This window comes from Salvelinus namaycush, chromosome 40 (assembly GCF_016432855.1).
Source record: "Salvelinus namaycush isolate Seneca chromosome 40, SaNama_1.0, whole genome shotgun sequence".
NCBI lineage: Eukaryota > Metazoa > Chordata > Actinopteri > Salmoniformes > Salmonidae > Salvelinus > Salvelinus namaycush.
Window position 1 is genome coordinate 13,429,379 of NC_052346.1, and position 19,654 is coordinate 13,449,032.

General features: G+C 44.5%; 2 protein-coding genes across 3 annotated transcripts; one reads left to right on the forward strand and one right to left on the reverse strand.

Annotated features, from left to right (window-relative positions):
- Nucleotides 1-213: 213 nt before the first annotated feature.
- On the forward strand, nt 214-8,611 carry LOC120033541 (activin receptor type-1-like). 2 transcript variants are annotated; one of them, XM_038979930.1, is made up of 11 exons: nt 214-350; nt 3,635-3,697; nt 4,241-4,311; nt 4,410-4,664; nt 4,787-4,998; nt 5,088-5,187; nt 5,331-5,477; nt 6,433-6,708; nt 6,913-7,110; nt 7,255-7,385; nt 7,553-8,611. In XM_038979930.1, the coding sequence occupies exons 3-11, from the start codon at nt 4,254-4,256 to the stop codon at nt 7,682-7,684; spliced, it is 1,509 nt and encodes a 502-aa protein (XP_038835858.1). In that variant the 5' UTR covers nt 214-350; nt 3,635-3,697; nt 4,241-4,253; the 3' UTR covers nt 7,685-8,611. The 2 variants fall into 2 exon arrangements, with proteins under 2 accessions (XP_038835858.1, XP_038835859.1); XM_038979931.1 differs by having other exon boundaries at nt 214-345.
- Nucleotides 8,612-10,941: 2,330 nt separating this feature from the next.
- Nucleotides 10,942-15,185, reverse strand: d2hgdh (D-2-hydroxyglutarate dehydrogenase). Its single transcript, XM_038979928.1, has 10 exons — nt 14,781-15,185; nt 13,914-14,280; nt 13,588-13,645; nt 13,330-13,469; nt 12,981-13,174; nt 12,714-12,882; nt 12,370-12,513; nt 12,109-12,251; nt 11,716-11,881; nt 10,942-11,579 (listed from the first exon to the last, which is right to left on the reverse strand). The coding sequence occupies exons 2-10, from the start codon at nt 14,257-14,259 to the stop codon at nt 11,317-11,319; spliced, it is 1,623 nt and encodes a 540-aa protein (XP_038835856.1). The 5' UTR covers nt 14,260-14,280; nt 14,781-15,185; the 3' UTR covers nt 10,942-11,316.
- Between the last annotated feature and the right edge of the window lie 4,469 nt (nt 15,186-19,654).

Sequence of the window (19,654 nt, forward strand, 5' to 3'; positions counted from 1 at the left end):
TTTCACCTGTCTAGCTACCTGGCTGTCTGCCCCCTGCAGAGTTGAGCTACATCAGACAGACTCATTGTAAATGCTTCAATGAATTACATGAGATGTGTGTACAAAAACACCTAAACAAAAATAACTTTGTACTGGGGAGAACCCCAAAATGGTCTGAGAACTGGGGTACCCACAATGCATTATAATGGTAACGTTGTTGTGACGTTATGTTGTTGCGCTAGAACTGCACGACCCAACAAGAAGCCTGTGGGTGGTGGTCGATTCGTTCAGCCTTTTTACAGTAAAAGCAACTGAACTAACTAGCACGCTAATTTGGATTAGCCCTACCCAAATCAGTTAATTAAGGTCAGGTAAGCACCATTTCGCAAGCTTTTGGGGAGCTAGCTGCTACTAGCCAGCTAAGGGCATGCTAACGAAGCTGAGCTAGAACAAGTAACGTTAACGTTAAGATGGTTCAACGTTAGCGTAGCGAAATTGCCAATAGCTTAGTGAATTGTAAACTAATAAAACAGCAAGTAAACGTTCGCTAACTAGACGTTTTGATACAATAATACAGTGCATTCGGAAAGTGTAGACCCCTTGACTTTTTCCACATCTTTTTACGTTACAGCCTTATTCTAAAATTGATTAAATTGTACCCCCCAATTCTCCACACAATAACCCATAATGACAAAGCCAAAGGAAAAACTGGATTTTAGATTTTTGCAAATGTATAGAGAATAAAAAACTGAAATATCACATTTACATAAGTATTCAGACCCTTTACTCAGTACTTTGTTGAAGCACCATGACTCTACAAGCTTGGCACACCTGTATTTGGGGAATTTCTACCATTCTTCTCTGCCGATCCTCTCAAGCTCTGTCAGGTTGGATGGTGAGGGTCGCCTCACAGATATTTTCAGGTCTCTCCAGGGATGTTCGATCGGGTTCAATTCCGTGCCACTCAAGGATATTCAGAGACTTGTCTGGAAGCCACTCCTGCGTTGTCTTGGTTGTGTACTTAGGGTCGTTGTGCTGTTGGAAGGTGAACCTTTGCCCTAGTCTGAGGTCCTGAGCACTCTGAAGCAGGTTTTCATTAAGTATCTCTCTGTACTCTTCTACGTTCATCTTTCCCTCGATCTGCTGAACAACATCCCCACAGCATGATGCTGCCACCACCAAGCTTCACTGTAGGGATGGTGCCAGATTTCCTCCAGATGTGACGCTTCGCATTCAGGCCAAAGAGTTCGAGTTTGGTTTCATCAGACCAGAGAATCTTGTTTCCCATGGTCTGAGAGTCCTTTAGGTGCCTTTTGACAAACTCAAAGTGGGCTGTCATGTGCCTTTTACTGAGGAGTGGCTTCCATCTGGCTACTGTAGTATAAAGGCCTGATTGGGGGAGTGCTGCAGAGATGGTTGTCCTTCTGGAAGGTTCTCCCATCTCCACAGAGGAACTCTAGAGCTATGTCAGAGTCACCATCGGGTTCTTGGTCATCTCCCCGACCCTTCTCCCCCGATTTCTCAGCTTGGCTGGGCGGCCAGCTCTAGGAAGAGTCTTGGTGGTTCCAAACTTCTTCCATTTAAGAATGATGGAGGCCACTGTGTTCTTCGGGACCTTCAATGTTGCAGAGATTTTTTTGTACCCTTCCCCAGATCTGTGCCTCGACACGATCCTATCTCGGAGCTCTACGGACAATTCCTTCGTTCGCATGGCTTGGTTTTTGCTCTGACATCCACTGTCAGCTGGGGGACCTTATATAGACAGGTGTGTGTCTTTCCAAATCATGTCCAATCAATTGAATTGAACACAGGTGGACTCCAATCAAGTTGTAGAAACATCTCAAGGATGATCAATAAAAACAGGATGCACCTGAGCTCAATTTCAAGTATCATAGCAAAGGGTCTGAATACTTATGTAAAAAAGGTATTACTGTTTTTTATTTTTAATACATTTGCAAAAAATTCTAAACCTGTTCGCATTGTCATTATGGGGTATTGTGAGTAGATTGGATATCTTTTTTTAAATACATTTTAGAATAAGTCTGTAACAGAACAAATTTTGGAAAAAGGGAAGTTGATTATAGAGTTGATTATCCCTCTTATACCATGGTTATAATTTAACACGTTTGCTGCTAGAAATGTGTTAAAACATCCAGTTGAAATAATGCACGCTCTAGAATGCCCTTCAAGAGTATTCAACAATGCCATGGTATAATTAAGCAATAAGGCTTGAGAGGGTGTGGTATATGGCCAATATACCACTGCTAAGGGCTGTTCTTAGCCGTGGTATATTGTCCAAATACCATAAACCTCCGTGGTGCCTTACTGCTATTATAAACTGGTTAACAACATAATTAGAGCAGTAAAAATAAATGTTTTGTCATACCCGTGGTACATGGTCTGATATACCACGGCTGTCAGCCAATCAGCATTCAGGGCTTGACCACCCAGGTTATAATGCCCTTTATAAACTGGGTGGTTTGAGCCCTGAACACTGATTGGCTGACAGCCGTGGTATATCAGACTGTATACCACGGGTATGACAAATAATTTTTACTGCTCTAATTACGTTGACCAGTTTATAATAGCAATAAGGCACCTTGGGGGTTTGTGGTATATAATTAATATACAGAGGCTAAGGCCTGTATCCAGACACTGCGTTGCGTCGTGATAAGAACAGCCCTTGGCCGTGGTATATTGGACATATACCACACCCCCTCGAGCCTTATTGCTTTAAATAACGCACAGTATATCAGCACAGTAGAATTCGATGGCTAAGTTCATTCTTAGATGTTCGAGCTGCTTTTGAAAGCAAAAGCTTAATTGAAAACATTATTGTCGTTGCTGAATTAGATTTTCATAATAGCAAGCTGGGACTGATGGTTTGGTTAGCTAAACTAGCAAGTCTGTTTGGTTACCAAGTCAACTACTGTAGCTAGCTAGTAAACTAGCTAGCTACTAGATGTTAAACACATTCATAGCAGCAAATGTGTTAAATTATAGCCATGGTATGAAAGGGATAATGAACTCGGGGCTCTATGCGTTCTCTAAAAAATAATGCAACTCTGTGGAAGGTTAGTTCACTCCTCTAGCGCGTCGTGGAACACACCTCCCACGTCGTTCCATTATTTTCCACAGAACTCGTTGATTATCCCTTACATAATGCACGCTCTAGAATGCTCTTCAAGCCAATCAGGAGTGTTCAACAATGCCATAGTATAACTAGCTAGGCAAGTTGTCTGCCTGCGTTAGCGAACAGTAGCTAGCTAGATGGCCGAGGAGAACAGATGTGTGAAGACTGGCTGCTAGCCAGTTAGTTTCCACTAAACCTTCCAGGGCATGACACAAATCATGTCTAGCCAACTAGATATCTAGAACATTTTCGCTAGGTAGCTAACGTTGTCTAACTAGCTATGCGTGTTTTATGGTGACTGAAAGAGTCAAACCAGTAACTTTACCACAGTGTTGGTTTTGTACTTCCTAGACTGATGTACATCACATCATTAATGTGTTGTACATTGTGCAGTTGAGAAACCCGGCCATAAAATAAGCAGTAATACATGTATGATGGCTACCTGATATGAGAATGTGTCTAACTGAATGTTGCTAACGTTACTGTTTGCGCTTCTCTCCTGTCCCCTCCGGAGATTTGTAGAGGCCAGACTGGCTATGTCTGAGCCCTAAGGCACAGCAGAGCATCCCAACTGGACCACTACAAGTAAGACCTGCTAGTAGTAAGCCCATATCTGACCAGGGCTTGGGTCAGTTCCAATGCAATTCAGTCTATTCAGAGAGTGAATAGCAATTCAGTTTCAATTCCTCTCTAAATAGAAATTAAATTGACCAATCCAGATTGGTCTAATGTGGATCTTATATTCTGCTATTTGTTTATTTTTAAATGTTTTATTTAACCTTTATTTAAGTAGGCAAGTCCGTTAAGAACAAATTGTTATTTACAATGATGGCCTACCAAAAGACAAAGGGCCTCCTGCGGCGACGGGGGCTGGGAATAAAAATATAGGACCAACCACACATCACGACGAGAGACACTACAACACAACATAAAAAGATCCCTAAGACAACAACATAGTGTGGCTATGTATTTTTCCCTGTCAACATTGCGAGTTGCAGCCCAGTTTAATTCACTCACACACGCTGCAGAGGATCGATCAATTGAGACAAAAGACATTGTGTCCCTTAAGAGAGGAAATAAAAGACTGTGACCAGTTCTGAGAGCTGACCGTCTCCCTCTCCCCTACAGTGCAGTGAACCAAATGGGTCGTTGTGTCTTTCTGTTCCTGCTGCTACAGACCCTGCAGACATTGGCCGAAGGTAGACATAAAGTATATCTAACGCTCTCTCTCATATGGACATTTGCTTTGCATGTGTGTTAACTTTCTTCCCTTCTTCTTCTCCTCTCTCTCTATTAGATGGCCAGTTGCTGTGTGTGTGTGAGGGCAGCGGCTGCCTGAACTCCCCCCAGTGCGAGGGCTCTCAGTGCTACTCGTCGGTGGCGGTCAGTAGCCATGGGGCCGTAGTAACACGAGGCTGCCTGCAGGGATCAGAGAAGACCCGTTTGATCTGTTCTACGGCCTCCTCCCTCAGCCATGCCCTGCTCTGCTGCTCCAGCTTCATGTGCAACCGCAACGCCACCGCCAGCTCACTACTGCCCCTCCTCGCTACAGGTAGGAACTGCACCCCTTAAACTACTTTTAAGAAAAGCAAAGAATTTGGCTTGTTTCATGGCATGCTGGGTCCAGTTATAGTGATGTAACATTTTCTCTCTCTTCCGCCTTTCTCCCTCCAGCTCCAAAAGAAGAGCCTGTGAGGTATCGTGTGGAGACTCTGGCCCTGTTTGTATTGGGTCCAGTAGTGATCCTAACCCTCCTGTCAGTCCTATCTGTGTTGGGCTGCAGGAGGCTGCACCACGGCAGGCTACAGCGACTACAGGAGTTTGACCCAGAACAGGATGTGATTGACGGACTCATCACCTCTAATGTTGGGGACAGCACTCTGGCTGTGAGAAGAAAATACTTGTATGAGTTTGTTTGCATGTATTTTATAGAGAACCCTGATGACCTCTGTCTCTCCCCCACTTCTCTCTCTAGGAGCTGTTGGACCACTCCTGTACGTCAGGCAGTGGTTCAGGCCTGCCCTTCCTGGTCCAGAGAACTGTGGCCAGACAGATCAGCCTGATGGAGTGTGTAGGTACGTAGAAACGCAATAATTAGATCAACCTGATGGCGTGTGTATCTACATAGAATCACAACACATACAACAGACAAACACATATAACAGAAATGTAAACATGGGTTTTGTAACGAATGAGGTCTCTCTCCCCATGTCTTTAGGGAAGGGGCGTTATGGAGAGGTCTGGAGGGGTCAGTGGCAGGGGGAGAACGTGGCTGTGAAAATCTTCTCCTCCCGAGACGAGAGGTCATGGTTCAGAGAGACTGAGATCTACAACACAGTGCTACTGAGACACGAGAACATACTGGGTGAGTAGGAGTCCATCTCTCTCTAAGCACATCCAGCTCCCACACGCTATATTGGACACAAGTACACAACAGCATATTGAACAATGTTAAGATATGAAATGGTAATATTCAAATAATATTTAATAATAATGGTCAGGGTTCTCCCCAAATAATGTAAGAGGGGTGGTGTTATCATGTACAGTGCCTTCGGAAAGTATTCAGACCCCTTGACCTTTTCAACATTGTTACTTTACAGCCTAATTCTAAAATGGATTAAATCGTTTTCCCCCCTCAATCTACACACAATACCCCATAATGACGAAGCAAAAACGGGTTTGTTGAAATGTTTGCACAAAAAAAGGGATAGGGAGCGTCGCTGCACAGCTATTTTCAGGTTTTTTGGTACCCCAGATCTGTGCCTCGACACAATCCTGTCTCGGAGCTCTACGGACAACTCCTTCGACCTCATGGTTTGGTTTTTGCTCTGACATGCACTGTCAACTGTGGGACCTTATATAGACAGGTGTGTGCCTTTCCAAATCATGTCCAATCAGTTGAATTTACCACAGGTGGACTCCATGTTGCAGAAACATCTAAAGGACGATCAATGGAAACAGGATGCACCTGAGTTCAATTTCAAGTCTCATAGCAAAGGGTCTGAATATGTATGTATACAATTCTCTTATTAATACATTTGCAAAAATGTCTGTTTTCGCTTTGTCATTATTGGGTATTGTGTGTAGATTGATGAGGGGGAAAAAATATTTTAATCCAATTTAGAATAAGGCTGTAACAAAATGTGGGAAAAGTCAAGGGGTCTGAATACTTTCCGAATGGCCTGTAAGACCATTATAGGTGTTCAAAAATCTCCCGCCGTACAGCAGCACCTTGTTAAAAGTTCCTGGGGAGAACCCTGATGGTACTATTAAAATAATAGTTATTAGTGAAGATATTTGACCTCTCGGTTTCCTTCCAGGCTTCATGGCGTCAGATATGACGTCTCGGAACTCCAGCACCCAGCTCTGGCTTATCACACATTACCATGACAACGGCTCGCTCTACGACTACCTCCAGAGGGTTCCCGTGGAGACGGGGGAGGGCCTAGCGATGGCGACGTCGGTGGCGTGCGGTTTGGTGCACCTGCACACGGAGATCTTCGGCACCGAGGGGAAGCCGGCCATCGCTCACCGAGACCTGAAAAGCAAGAATATACTGGTGACCAAGGAGCTACGCTGTTGTATAGCTGATCTGGGTCAGTAGTGTGTATGTCTGAGTGTCTGTCTTTACATGCTACTAATTAGCGTCGGTACTTAAATCCAGTGTGAAAGAAATATGTCAGAGATTGATAGATGCAGAGCCATATAACAAAAAATCAACAGGGCAGCCACAGTCACACACAGTAGCCATTTTGTGCCAGTACTGACCAGTTTCTCTCCTCTCTCCCTGTTCCCTACAGGCCTGGCGGTAACCCACTCCCAGTCAGACAACCAGCTGGATGTAGGAAACAACCCCAAGGTGGGCACCAAGCGCTACATGGCTCCTGAGGTGTTGGATGAGTCCATCCAGACAGACTGTTTTGATGCCTATAAGAGAGTGGACATCTGGGCCTTCGGTCTGGTGCTGTGGGAGATCGCTAGGAGAACCTACAGCAACGGTGAGGACTAGTAATGTTTTTATTACCTCAAATAGTTCAGGAACCTCTGATGTCAAGTGGCTTCCTCTCCTCGTCGCCTTTCCTTCACCTAGCCCCTGTAACCCTTGACCCTAACACTAGATGTCCTCTTACCCCTGTGATCAGGTATTGTGGAGGAGTACAAGCCTCCGTTCTATGACCAGGTGCCTAACGACCCCAGCTTCGAGGACATGAGGAAGGTGGTGTGTGTGGAACAACAACGACCGTTCATCCCCAACCGCTGGTTCTCCGACCCTGTGAGTATGACCACTACATGTCCACACACACTGGTACCATGACCTTAACGGTAACACTAAATTAAGGTCATCCGTTCTCAGGTTTCTGTGTTTCAAACCCTGTCTTCTTGTGTATCAACTTACAATGACCCTCTCCATCTCTCGCCCCCTCTCCTCTCTCTCTCTAGACCCTGTGTGCCCTGGTGAAACTGATGAAGGAGTGTTGGTACCAGAACCCCTCGGCTCGCCTCACAGCCCTGCGCATCAAAAAGACCCTGAACAAGATCCATAGCTCCCTGGAGAAAGGAAAGAAGTCGTGAGGAGAGGAGGACGACTGCTAGAGGAGAGATAAAAGGCAGGGGGGTGGAGATAACAGATCAGATGGACACAGCTGCTGCTACTGAACATGAATGTTGTTTTCCGTATTGGCTGAATGCTGAACTGAACTATCTGGTCACTCCGTGTGAGAGATGGTGTTACCGTAGCCTTACCCTGCTTTAAAGGCCTGTACACGCTGCAGGGGTCAACGCTGGGGCTCAGACCCTCTACACACACGCACTTCTGCCCATTTGTCGTTTCAATGTTCAGCCAATCATATTATGTTGCTCTACTCAGACAATCAGCTGTGTATTCCAATGTAGGTACACACACGAACGAACACACAATCTTGAGTTCAGTTACACAGGAACAGAGCCAATAGGATCAAATGAACGCTACGGTTGTGAACTCTATAGTAAAATATTTATGTAATGTGCTTTGTGTGTAGGGTGGGACTATGATGATTTGTAATGTTATGACTGGGAGTTGGTCTTGGTAAGGGAAAACTGATTACTACACAAGAAAACTTTATGTACCCATGTAAATGCAGTTTTTTGGCTAGTAAGACATTGTGTATTTACAGAGGAAGTCAGGAGACATGCCTCCACATGCTTTAAATTGTGAGCTGTGAATGTATTGTTATAAATATAGGAACCACATACTGATTCAGTGTTGTATGCTTTGTAGAATTCCACCCAGTGCTCTTGATTTACGTCACACCTGTGCCATGTTGGCAGAGTTTTCACCTTGACTGGTTTCAAAAGTGAAAAACTCCCTACCCAGAGTGCAGGGCCGGCTCTAGCCTTTGAGGCCCTAAGCCAGATTTGGTTGTGGGGTCCCCACCTCGCGACAAAACATTTTATTGGCCCCCCCCTCTTTACGGAGAGAGAATGTTTTTTTTTTTGTGTTTTTTTACGTGATTTTCCTGTGTTCTATATATTTCCACAGTATGAGGTTTGAATAATACTGTGAACATGATGATAATGCCCTTTTAGTGTAGTAGCTGTTTGGAATTTCAGCCTGTTTTGGTGGGAGGAAGTTTCAGCCTTCCATGGTGACATCACCATGTGGTAAATGAGTTAATAGACCAATAAAAAAAGAGTTCCAAACCTCTCCCAATAACATTTAGTTTTCCACTCCCAGACAGTGTTAGTAAAGTGTTTTGCCTTAGAAATTACTCTTGCTAAGAAGCTATTTTTGACCATTTTAATTGAAAACAATCACAGGTACTTAAAGGGATACCTCCGTATTTTAGCAATGAAGCCCTTTCTCTCTTTCACCAGTTAGATGAACTGCATACCATTTGTATGTCTCTGTATCCTGTTTGAAGTCAGTCTCGTGAGCCAATGCTAACTAGTCTAAGGTATCTACTAGCATGTGCTAACTCTAGTTAGCAATTGCACTAATGCTAGTTAATACCTTCCTTCAAACGGCACGTAGACACAAATGGTATCTACGAGTTCATCTGACTATGGGGAAGTAGAAAAGGTATGAAATTGTATTCACTCACTACTGTAAGTCGCTCTGGATAAGAGCGTCTGCTAATTGACAAAAAAAAAAAGGGAGCTTATTGCCAAAATCCTGAAGTATGCCTTAAATGTTACCCAGAAATGATTTGATATTGACATTAAAACGGCTTGCATTGGACCGCAGAAGTTTTGGGGCAGAGAGAAAACAGAAACATTAACACATTTTGCCAAGTTCCTGTAATTCTACACATAATGACATGTCATGTTAATATATCTGAGTGAGAATGACTAACAAAATCAATGGGGCCCCCTTGGAGGTCAGGGACCGTGGGCATGTGCCCTGCGTGCCCGGTCGGTATTTGGCCATGATTACTACACATTTAGATAGCTGGCTAGACTAGCTGACATGGTTAATTGAGTGACTGTCAGTGACTGACATAACAAGAGAAAAACTGCTGTTACACAACATTTCTAAATTGCAGCTGGTATATTCTACTATTCTTACTCTCAATAGTAAGTTGAGACCCGGCTGAGTTCCTGTTTTGGGGGGGATCCCGGAGGCCCTTAGTGACCGCTCATGTCACTTATGCCTGGAACCGGCCCTGCCGGAGTGTCAGGCAAATTTAATCACATGCAACTAATGATTCTGCTCAGCCAGGACCTTACCTGATCGGGATTAGTGGACAGGATCGCCAACGCATAGGAAAGAGACTTGTTCCTTTTGAGAGAATGTTTTACAGGAAAAGCCAGGATTAAATCCGATCCACAGTAGCCTGGTTAGCTGAAAAACACATTGCTCCTTTTGTGGGTCGGAGGTGTAACTGGATTGAATTCTGACCGTAAATTTGTAAGGAACAGTGTCTGTGGAAAATGTCTTTGTAATAGGGTTGTACTAGTACCAAGGTTTTTAAAGTTGAGCCCCTTGATAAGACTCTGTAAAGTGATCTGTTTTCACACTGGTACTGAAGATAACCAGGTGTCGCTCAATTCAGGTTCCAGGTAGAAGTTTCCCCTAACCACAGATCTATAATCAGATTACCATACTACCCACATACTAACCTTAAAACCACTACGGGGATGACATATCAGACCCTGTATCAGGCAACTTCTACCTACTCAAGGAGGTCAAGAGAGAAATGTGTTTTAAGGGCAGATTGGTGTATTTCTAGGGGCTGGATTAGATCCGTATCGCAGGAAGATCCATGTTTTAGCTCGATTGAAATTTAAAGGTAACGTTCCTGAGTTCTCGGCGACTGGCTGATGTTTTGGTCATTTTTGAATGCTGGCGGTGCTTTCACTCTAGTGGTAGCATGAGACGGAGTCTACAACCCACACAAGTGGCTCAGGTAGTGCAGCTCATTCAGGATGGCACATCAATGCGAGCTGTGGCAAGAAGGTTTGCTGTGTCTGTCAGCGTAGTGTCCAGAGCATTGAGGCGCTACCAGGAGATAGGCCAGTACATCAGGAGACGTGGAGGAGGCCGTAGGAGGGCAACAACCCAGCAGCAGGACCGCTACCTCCGCCTTTGTGCAAGGAGGAGCACTGCCAGAGCCCTGCAAAATGACCTCCAGCAGGCCACAAATGTGCATGTGTCTGCTCAAACGGTCAGAAACAGCCTCCATGAGGGTGGTATGAGGGCCCGACGTCCACAGGTGGGGGTTGCACATTTTTGTGGCCTGCTGGAGGTCATTTTGCAGGGCTCTGGCAGTGCTCCTCCTTGCACAAAGGCGGAGGTAGCGGTCCTGCTGCTGGGTTGTTGCCCTCCTACGGCCTCCTCCACGTCTCCTGATGTACTGGCCTGTCTCCTGGTAGCCGACAAAGCGCGATCAGATTGAATCCTAACCTAGACAAGCCTTATAGTATCTTTACACAACAATAACACCCTACCAGAGACCTGGGCCCAGATTCACAAAACACTTCTTATGCAAAACAAGTAAGACATTTCTTGTTAAGAAGGTTTTGTGGATCTGGGCTCTGGAGTCAGCAGTGGAGGTGGTCTGAGTCTGTAGTCTGGAGGGGGGTTTGGGTCAGGGTTAATTGATTTCATCGGGTATGGTCGTGCAGGGTGAAAGGTGAAAGGTCAACTGGTAGTGTCTTATGAGAGTTGAGTCAAGGTCAGGTCAGGTGTTTAAGTTATTAAGTTAATCAGGTAAGGAGCAATATGGTCATTGCAGGTCGTCCGGCAGGGTCTTATAAGGGTTGAGAATGCCTTTGGGGTCTAACATGGTCTTAATGTTCCCCATCAGAGCGACAGCCAGGCTGGCTTTACTGTAGTAAATATAGTTCCTCTTCTTCAGGCCCAGGCCGTGCTCTGCGCTGATGCTGCCCTGGAAACGGGCCGTCCACTCATAGACAAAGGGTTCGATGGACGCCAGGAGGTTGGGGTCTTTGGTAGGAGAGGTGATGTTCAGGTGGAGGTTACCATCACCTGGTGGGAGGAGAGGACACACACAGAGTCAGGCACACACACACACACACACACACACACACACACACACACACACACACACACACACACACACACACACACACACACACACACACACACACACACACAGTCTTACCAACGTGTCCGTATCCCACCACACTTTTGGCCCTGTTTCCCAGGTGTTCTCTCATATCTGTGACCAGCTGGTAGATCCGTTCCACAGGAAGTGAGATGTCGTATTTATATGTGAAACCATCATGAGTTAAAGCCTCTGTTACCCGCTCACGCAGTGACCAGAGAGCCTAAACACACACAGGAACACACACACAGGAAAACACACACAGGAAAACACACACAGGAAAACACACACAGGAAAACACACACAGGAAAACACACACAGGAAAACACACAGGAACACACACACAGGAAAACACATTGAGGCAACATGTCTTGCATCCTCCAATGTTTTATCATTCTTTTTAATGATTCTCTTTTATTTGATATCAACATATTAAAAAATGAAAGTCACCTTGATTTTGGCCTCCTCCGTTGCTACGGTCCCGTCGATAACCTGGGATGATGTCATGGCCTCCTCCAGAAACTGGTGCAACTTCTCCTCATCGTGGGTGGGGTTAGACCCGGACGTTTCTATGATGATGTAGAACGGACAGTCTGCGGAACAAAGCAGGAAATAGATAGGAGGCTTTGAACCAATCAGAGTTAGAATTACTCAAACGAACAATTACTAGAACGTTCAAAAGCATTAGAAAATCTGTGTGTGTGTGTGTACCTGTGATAGGGTTCGCCAGTTTCAGGTGTGTGTTCAGTAGTCTCATACACTCTCTGTCCAGGAACTCAAAGGCTGAGAGGATCTCTCCCAGCATGCCTCTACACCGCTGGAAGGTCTGCAGCAGCTGCTCAAAACTCTCACAGCCTGGACACACACACACGATCATATCATCACATTAAATTGTCATGACGATCATCTCACAGAAGAAACACATCACATGCGTCATATATTGGACTGCGTGAAAGTGTGTAAACATAAATAAGTCAAAAGGAGGATGCATATGTGACATCAGATGATCACCAGTTACAAGGTCATGAGGGGTCATGAGGTCAGGTCACACCCACCCAGGAAGGCCACGTTGACGGCTTTAGGTTTCCGTGGACACAGGATGGTTACGGCGGTGATGACCCCCAGCGTGCCCTCTGACCCGATGAACAGCTGTTTGAGGTCATATCCTGTGTTGTCCTTCCTCAGGGTGGCTAGGCAGTCCAGGACCCTCCCGTCTGCTAGCACCTACACACAAATACACACACAGAGTATTGGTGCTGTCCTTTATAGTTAGTTGAATTTCAAAAGGCATAGCCCCCTGTCTCCCCCCCTCCCCTACTGACCACCTCTAGTCCTAATACTGTCCCTCGTAGGGATCCGTAGCGTAGCAGCCTCAGTCCTCCAGCGTTAGTGGCTACGTTGCCTCCTATATGGCAGCTTCCCTTTGCCCCCAGGTCCAGAGGCATGATGTAGTCCCTGTCCTCTAGGTAAAGAGACAGGCTCTCCAAAACACAACCTGCTTGGCACGACAGAATACCTAGCAGGAGAGGAAGAGAGAGAGGGGTGAGTCTGGCTCAACTGGATTGGACTGTAAAACACTAGGGCAAAACTTTGATAATTGGAACAGGAAATTTGACGTGTAACTGACCAATGAATACTGACAGTAACCATAGAATTACAGACGATACTGACCGGAGACAGAGTCGAAGTTGATGACATTGTTCATGAGAACGGTAGAGAGGATGATCTCATCATAGACAGGAACACTGCCTCCAACCAGCCCTGTGTTACCACCCTGAGGACTCACTGCCAGGTTACGACTGTTACAGTACCTACAGGAGAAACACACCACAACATTAGAACACAGGAACACTGCCTCCTACCAGTCATGTAACACTACAACAGTAGAGGAAACCTGGCTTCATAAAGTAGAAGACTGGAGAATAATACCCAAGGATCTGAGAAACTTCCTCTGTAGTCTGGGGCCTCAGCAGAACCTCACTGAAACCTGCACAGACAGAGAGAGGAGATCAACACATCGACTCAATACAACAGTAACAAGTACATAAACAGTTCCTAACAACCCTACAGAGGAGACAAAGATAGCAAGCTCTTTCCTCCACAATCTCCCTCCTCTGACCGATCTTTCTACATTTTAGTTATTTAGCAGACACTCTTATCCACAGTGACTTAAAGTAGTGAGTGCATACATTTTCATATTTGTTTTTACTATTTGTTTCTCTCGCTCTCTCCCTCCCCCTCTCTTTCTTTCTCACCTCTCACTGACTTGAGCCAGTCCACATTACAGGCCTCCAGTATATCTGGGTCAGTGATGGTCCTGCCTGGTATTATCTTGCTGAAGAAGGCCAGGTCCTCTGGAGTTACCCTGGAGAAAGGCCTCCTCTCTGGGGCAGCTGTGGGTGACGGGGTGGGTCTCTCTTCCCCAGCATGGAGCTCCCGACAGCGGACGCCACAAGACCCAGGCCTGGGTGTCTGGAGCAGGCTGCTGCTGAAACCTGGGGGTAAAGTTCTGACTACGGCTGGAGGTGAGGCAGTGCTGAGGGGACTCATCCACCTAAGAGCAGTTCTCAGACGCAACCTTCTGTGGAGGAGACCAGCCATGGCTGGGACGAGAGCGGATGCCTAGAGTGGATGGGGAGGGATACTTAGTTATATTGCAAAGTGTATTATGTGGATGTTTTACATGCACTGACTTTAATTTAAATTTGACAAATTATTCCTGCATAACTAAAACCAATAATATAACTACACAATCTAATTTTGTAAATCTAACCACAATCTAATGGTTTAAACACACACACACACACACACACACACACACACACACACACACACACACACAACAGTAAGCTAGTGCCATGCAACAATGCCATGCTTCCCCTTGTTAACCCAAGTGGTGCTTTTCTTAGGCACTGCATCTCAGTGCGTGAGGCGTCACTACAGACACCCTGGTTCGAATCCAGGCTGTATCACAACCGGCCGTGATTGGAAGTCCCATAGGGCGGCGCACAATCGGCTCAGCGTCGTCCGGGTTTGGCCGGTGTAGGCCGTCATTGTAAATAAGAATTTGTTCTTAACTGACTTTCCTAGTTCATTAAAGGTTAAATAAAAACATACTGTACCTGTCACTGTAGTTCAGTCGTGTTTGTGCTTTTCTTAGCTTCTTAGAATGTGCACCATTCTCATTAGATGAACGACGTTTTCCTTGAAAGCAACAGCACTGCAACTTTAGATCAGACTTGTTATGACATGGGCTATTATTTGCTAACTAGTTAGCAACTAACGTTACACGTCAACCACTGAAAAATACAAGATGTGGCAATAGCTAGCTAACGTTACTTCGTATAACGTTTGCTACCAACCAATCTGGGAACGTTGTTGGATGCAAGTGTCTCTATTAATGTCGTATAATGTCGCAAATATAGCTATCTGTCACAAAGTTCAAGGGCAGATTAAACTACAACGTCAAGATTGTTGTGGTCAATCAATTGTTTACATCCAGGACAGCTAGCTAGGAACCTAGTACGTAAGAACAAGTGGGAGGTCAGGACCGTTTTGCTGAAAACACAGTTCTGAGGAGGTGCAACACAAAAAGGGTATTTCCGGTTTTGAATAAAGTAAAAGCACAATAAAAGTTTGTCTGATAAAAACGCTCCTAAAACGTTAGAATAATATTTTGTTTTATTATATAACATTTCAATGGCCACTGTTCTATGAATGATATCTGGGTATAACAAAACAAATCATAACAAAGGCAAGCTTTTATTTTATCAGCAGTTCATTTTCTGAATTTGATAATAAATGAGTCCCCCTAGGCAGACAAGGTTGGGTTGCATACCTCCCATAATGTTAATGTTCAGCTCACTCCTTTTGACCTAAAATCTTCTGGTCCTTGATGGAGTCCATGATGCCATGTAACCTAACAAGGTTCCCATGGCCTTTGGAAGTAAAAGAGTGTGGATTAGGTTACTTTCTGCATGGCCATGGCACTTTTTACGCCAAACCCACCTCTGGTGTTTGTTGGCAAAAATCTCAATTTTAGTCTCATCAGATCATAGAAACTGGTTCCAATCATAGTTCCAATGACATTTAGCCAACTCCAGCTGCTTACGTTTGTGGTTTGGTGACAGCAGAGGCTTTCTTCTGGCAACCCTTCCAAATAACTTGTCTAATTGTAGTTTTGGAGACTTGATATTAGTGGAGATCTCCTATTAGTGGAGATGGGTATTTTCAGGCGTGTAGTTATCTACATTACCCCAGACGACAGTAGTTCATTTGACTATGGATGAGAGATTATGAGATTTGTTTTAGAATTTTCTCTACCATCCCAAATGTATAAGCACTGGTAATGGCTTTACCATTCCCTCTGATAGGCTATGTTGGCCACATTACACATATATCTCCCTGTACATCTATCCAATACTTTCAAGATGTAGGAGTGCTTAGTGTTTATACTGTGTTATACAGTATGCCTTGCAGTCGAGGGATCTTTACGGTACGCATGCTGGTAGAGAAATAAGATGTGTTGGATGTGTAATTATCTAGGCCTAAAACACTTGATTGAAGAGTAGGTTAAATCAAATCAAATGTTATTTGTCACATGCGCCGAATACAACAGGTGTAGTATACCTTACAGTGAAATGCTTACTTACAAGACCTTAACCAACAATGCTTTAAGATGTTTTAAGAAAAAAACTGTTAAGTAAAAATGTTTAAATAAAAGTAACAAATAATTCATCAGCAGCAGAAAAATAACAATAGCGAGGTTATATACAGGGGGCACCGGTACAGAGTCAAAGTGCGGGGGCACAGGTTAGTCGAGATACTTGAGGTAATATGTACATGTAGGTAGAGTTAACGTAACTATGCATAGATAATAGACAGAGAGTAGCAGCAGAGTTAAAGAGGGGTCTGGGTAGCCCATTGATTAGCGTTTCAGGAGTCTTATGGCTTGGGGGTAGATGCTGTTGGCTGTGTCGCTGAATTCTTGCATTCTAGTTCAATAAATGATTAATTAAGGAAATCAATATCAGCTGACTATAGAACCTGCCAACAGTGCCTATTGTTAAAAACATGTTTGAAAATATTCTTATCCATGTTGATCAAGCCAATCAGAGACCTTTTCTTGCTCAAGAGCATCAGACATTCCTCCATTCATTCTATATCATATTCCTCTCCATCATATTCCCCTCTATCATATCCCCCTTTATCATATTCCTCTCCATCATATTCCTCTCTATCATAATCCTCTCTATCATATTCCCTCTATCATATTCCCCTTTATCAAATTCCTCTCCATCATATTCCCCTCTATCATATTCCTCTCTATCATATTCCCCTCTATCATATTCCTCTCTATCAAATTCCCTCTATCATATTCCCCTCCATCATATTCCCTCTATTACATTCCTCTCTATCATATTCCCCTCTATCATATTCCCCTCTATCATATTCCTCTCTATCATATTAACCTCTATCATATTCCCCTCTATCATATTCCTCTCTATCATATTCCTCTCTATCATATTCCTCTCTATCAAATTCCCTCTATCATATTCCTCTCTATTATATTCCCCTCTATCATATTCCTTTCTATCATATTCTTCTCTATCACATTCCTCTCTATCATATTCCCCTCTATCATATTAACCTCTATCATATTCCCCTCTATCATACTAACCTCTATCATATTCCACTCTATCATATTCCCCTCTATCATATTCCTCTCTATCATTCTCCCCTCTATCATATTCCTCTCTATCATTCTCCCCTCTATCATATTCCTCTCTATCATTCTCCCCTCTATCATATTCCCCTCTATCATATGCCTCTCTATCATATTCCTCTCTATCATATTCCTCTCTATCATTCTCCCCTCTATCATATTCCTCTCTATCATTCTCCCTCTATCATATTCCTCTCTATCATATTCCCTCTATTATATTACTCTCTATCATATTCCTCTCTATCATAATCCTCTCTATCATATTCCCCTCTTTCATATTCCTCTCTATCATTTTACCCTCTATCATATTCCTCTCTTTCATATTCCTCTCTATCATTTTACCCTCTATCATATTCCTTATATATTATATTCCGCTCTATCATTTTCGTCTGTATTTAATTCCCCTCTATCATATTCCCCTATTTCATATTCCCTTTATCTTTTCCCTCTATTTCATATCCCCCTCTTATTACATTCCTCTAAATCATATTCCTCTCTATTGTATTCCTCTATCATTTTTCTCTATTTCATGTTCCCTCTCTCATATTCACCTCTATCATGTGCCTCTATAATATTCCCTCTATGGCTGCTTCGAGTGATGTATTGTTGTCTCTACCTTCTTGTTTGTTTTGCTGTTGTCTGTGCCCAACAATGTATGTGCCTTGTTTTGTGCTGCTGCCATGTTGTGTTGCCTCCATGTTGTTGTCATGTTGTGTTGCTAACATGTTGTGTTGTCATGTGTTGCTGCCATGCTATGTTGTCATCTTAGGTCTCTCATGATATAGATGTGTGTACTGCAAAATGACCTCCAGCAGGCCACAAATGTGCATGTGTCAGCATATGGTCTCACAAGGGGTCTGAGGATCTCATCTCGGTACCTAATGGCAGTCAGGCTACCTCTGGCGAGCACATGGAGGGCTGTGCGGCCCCACAAAGAAATGCCACCCCACACCATGACTGACCCACCGCCAAACCGGTCATGCTGGAGGATGTTGCAGGCAGCAGAACGTTCTCCACGGCGTCTCCAGACTCTGTCACGTCTGTCACATGTGCTCATGTGCTCAGTGTGAACCTGCTTTCATCTGTGAAGAGCACAGGGCGCCAGTGGCGAATTTGCCAATCTTGGTGTTCTCTGGCAAATGCCAAACGTCCTGCACGGTGTTGGGCTGTAAGCACAACCCCCACCTGTGGACGTCGGGCCCTCATACCACCCTCATGGAGTCTGTTTCTGATCGTTTGAGCAGACACATGCACATTTGTGGCCTGCTGGAGGTCATTTTGCAGGGCTCTGGCAGTGCTCCTCCTTGCACAAAGGCGGAGGTAGTGGTCCTGCTGCTGGGTTGTTGCCCTCCTACGGCCTCCTCCACGTCTCCTGATGTACTGGCCTGTCTCCTGGTAGCGCCTCCATGCTCTGGACACTACGCTGACAGACACAGCAAACCTTCTTGCCACAGCTCGCATTGATGTGCCATCCTGGATGAGCTGCACTACCTGAGCCACTTGTGTGGGTTGTAGACTCCGTCTCATGCTACCACTAGAGTGAAAGCACCGCCAGCATTCAAAAGTGACCAAAACATCAGCCAGGAAGCATAGGAACTGAGAAGTGGTCTGTGGTCACCACCTGCAGCTCATTGTATATCATATTCCGCTCTATCATTTTTGTCTGTATTTAATTCCCCTCTATCATATTCCCCTATTTCATATTCCCTTTATCTTTTCCCTCTATTTCATATCCCCCTCTTATTACATTCCTCTAAATCATATTCCTCTCTATTGTATTCCTCTATCATTTTTCTCTATTTCATGTTCCCTCTCTCATATTCACCTCTATCATGTGCCTCTATAATATTCCCTCTATGGCTGCTTCGAGTGATGTATTGTTGTCTCTACCTTCTTGTTTGTTTTGCTGTTGTCTGTGCCCAACAATGTATGTGCCTTGTTTTGTGCTGCTGCCATGTTGTGTTGCCTCCATGTTGTTGTCATGTTGTGTTGCTAACATGTTGTGTTGTCATGTGTTGCTGCCATGCTATGTTGTCATCTTAGGTCTCTCATGATATAGATGTGTGTACTGCAAAATGACCTCCAGCAGGCCACAAATGTGCATGTGTCAGCATATGGTCTCACAAGGGGTCTGAGGATCTCATCTCGGTACCTAATGGCAGTCAGGCTACCTCTGGCGAGCACATGGAGGGCTGTGCGGCCCCACAAAGAAATGCCACCCCACACCATGACTGACCCACCGCCAAACCGGTCATGCTGGAGGATGTTGCA

Excerpts from the sequence above, each read along its gene's own strand:
- LOC120033541 (XM_038979930.1), top strand. The coding sequence starts at position 4,254 with ATGGGTCGTTGTGTCTTTCTGTTCCTGCTGCTACAGACCCTGCAGACA. Across the intron at positions 4,312-4,409 it reads CCTGCAGACATTGGCCGAAG|ATGGCCAGTTGCTGTGTGTG; the intron begins GTAGACATAAAG and ends TCTCTCTATTAG. Across the intron at positions 5,478-6,432 it reads GAGACACGAGAACATACTGG|GCTTCATGGCGTCAGATATG; the intron begins GTGAGTAGGAGT and ends GTTTCCTTCCAG.
- d2hgdh (XM_038979928.1), bottom strand. The coding sequence starts at position 14,259 with ATGGCTGGTCTCCTCCACAGAAGGTTGCGTCTGAGAACTGCTCTTAGG. Across the intron at positions 13,470-13,587 it reads GAAGTTTCTCAGATCCTTGG|GTACTGTAACAGTCGTAACC; the intron begins GTATTATTCTCC and ends TTTCTCCTGTAG. Across the intron at positions 13,175-13,329 it reads CAACTTCGACTCTGTCTCCG|GTATTCTGTCGTGCCAAGCA; the intron begins GTCAGTATCGTC and ends CTCTCCTGCTAG.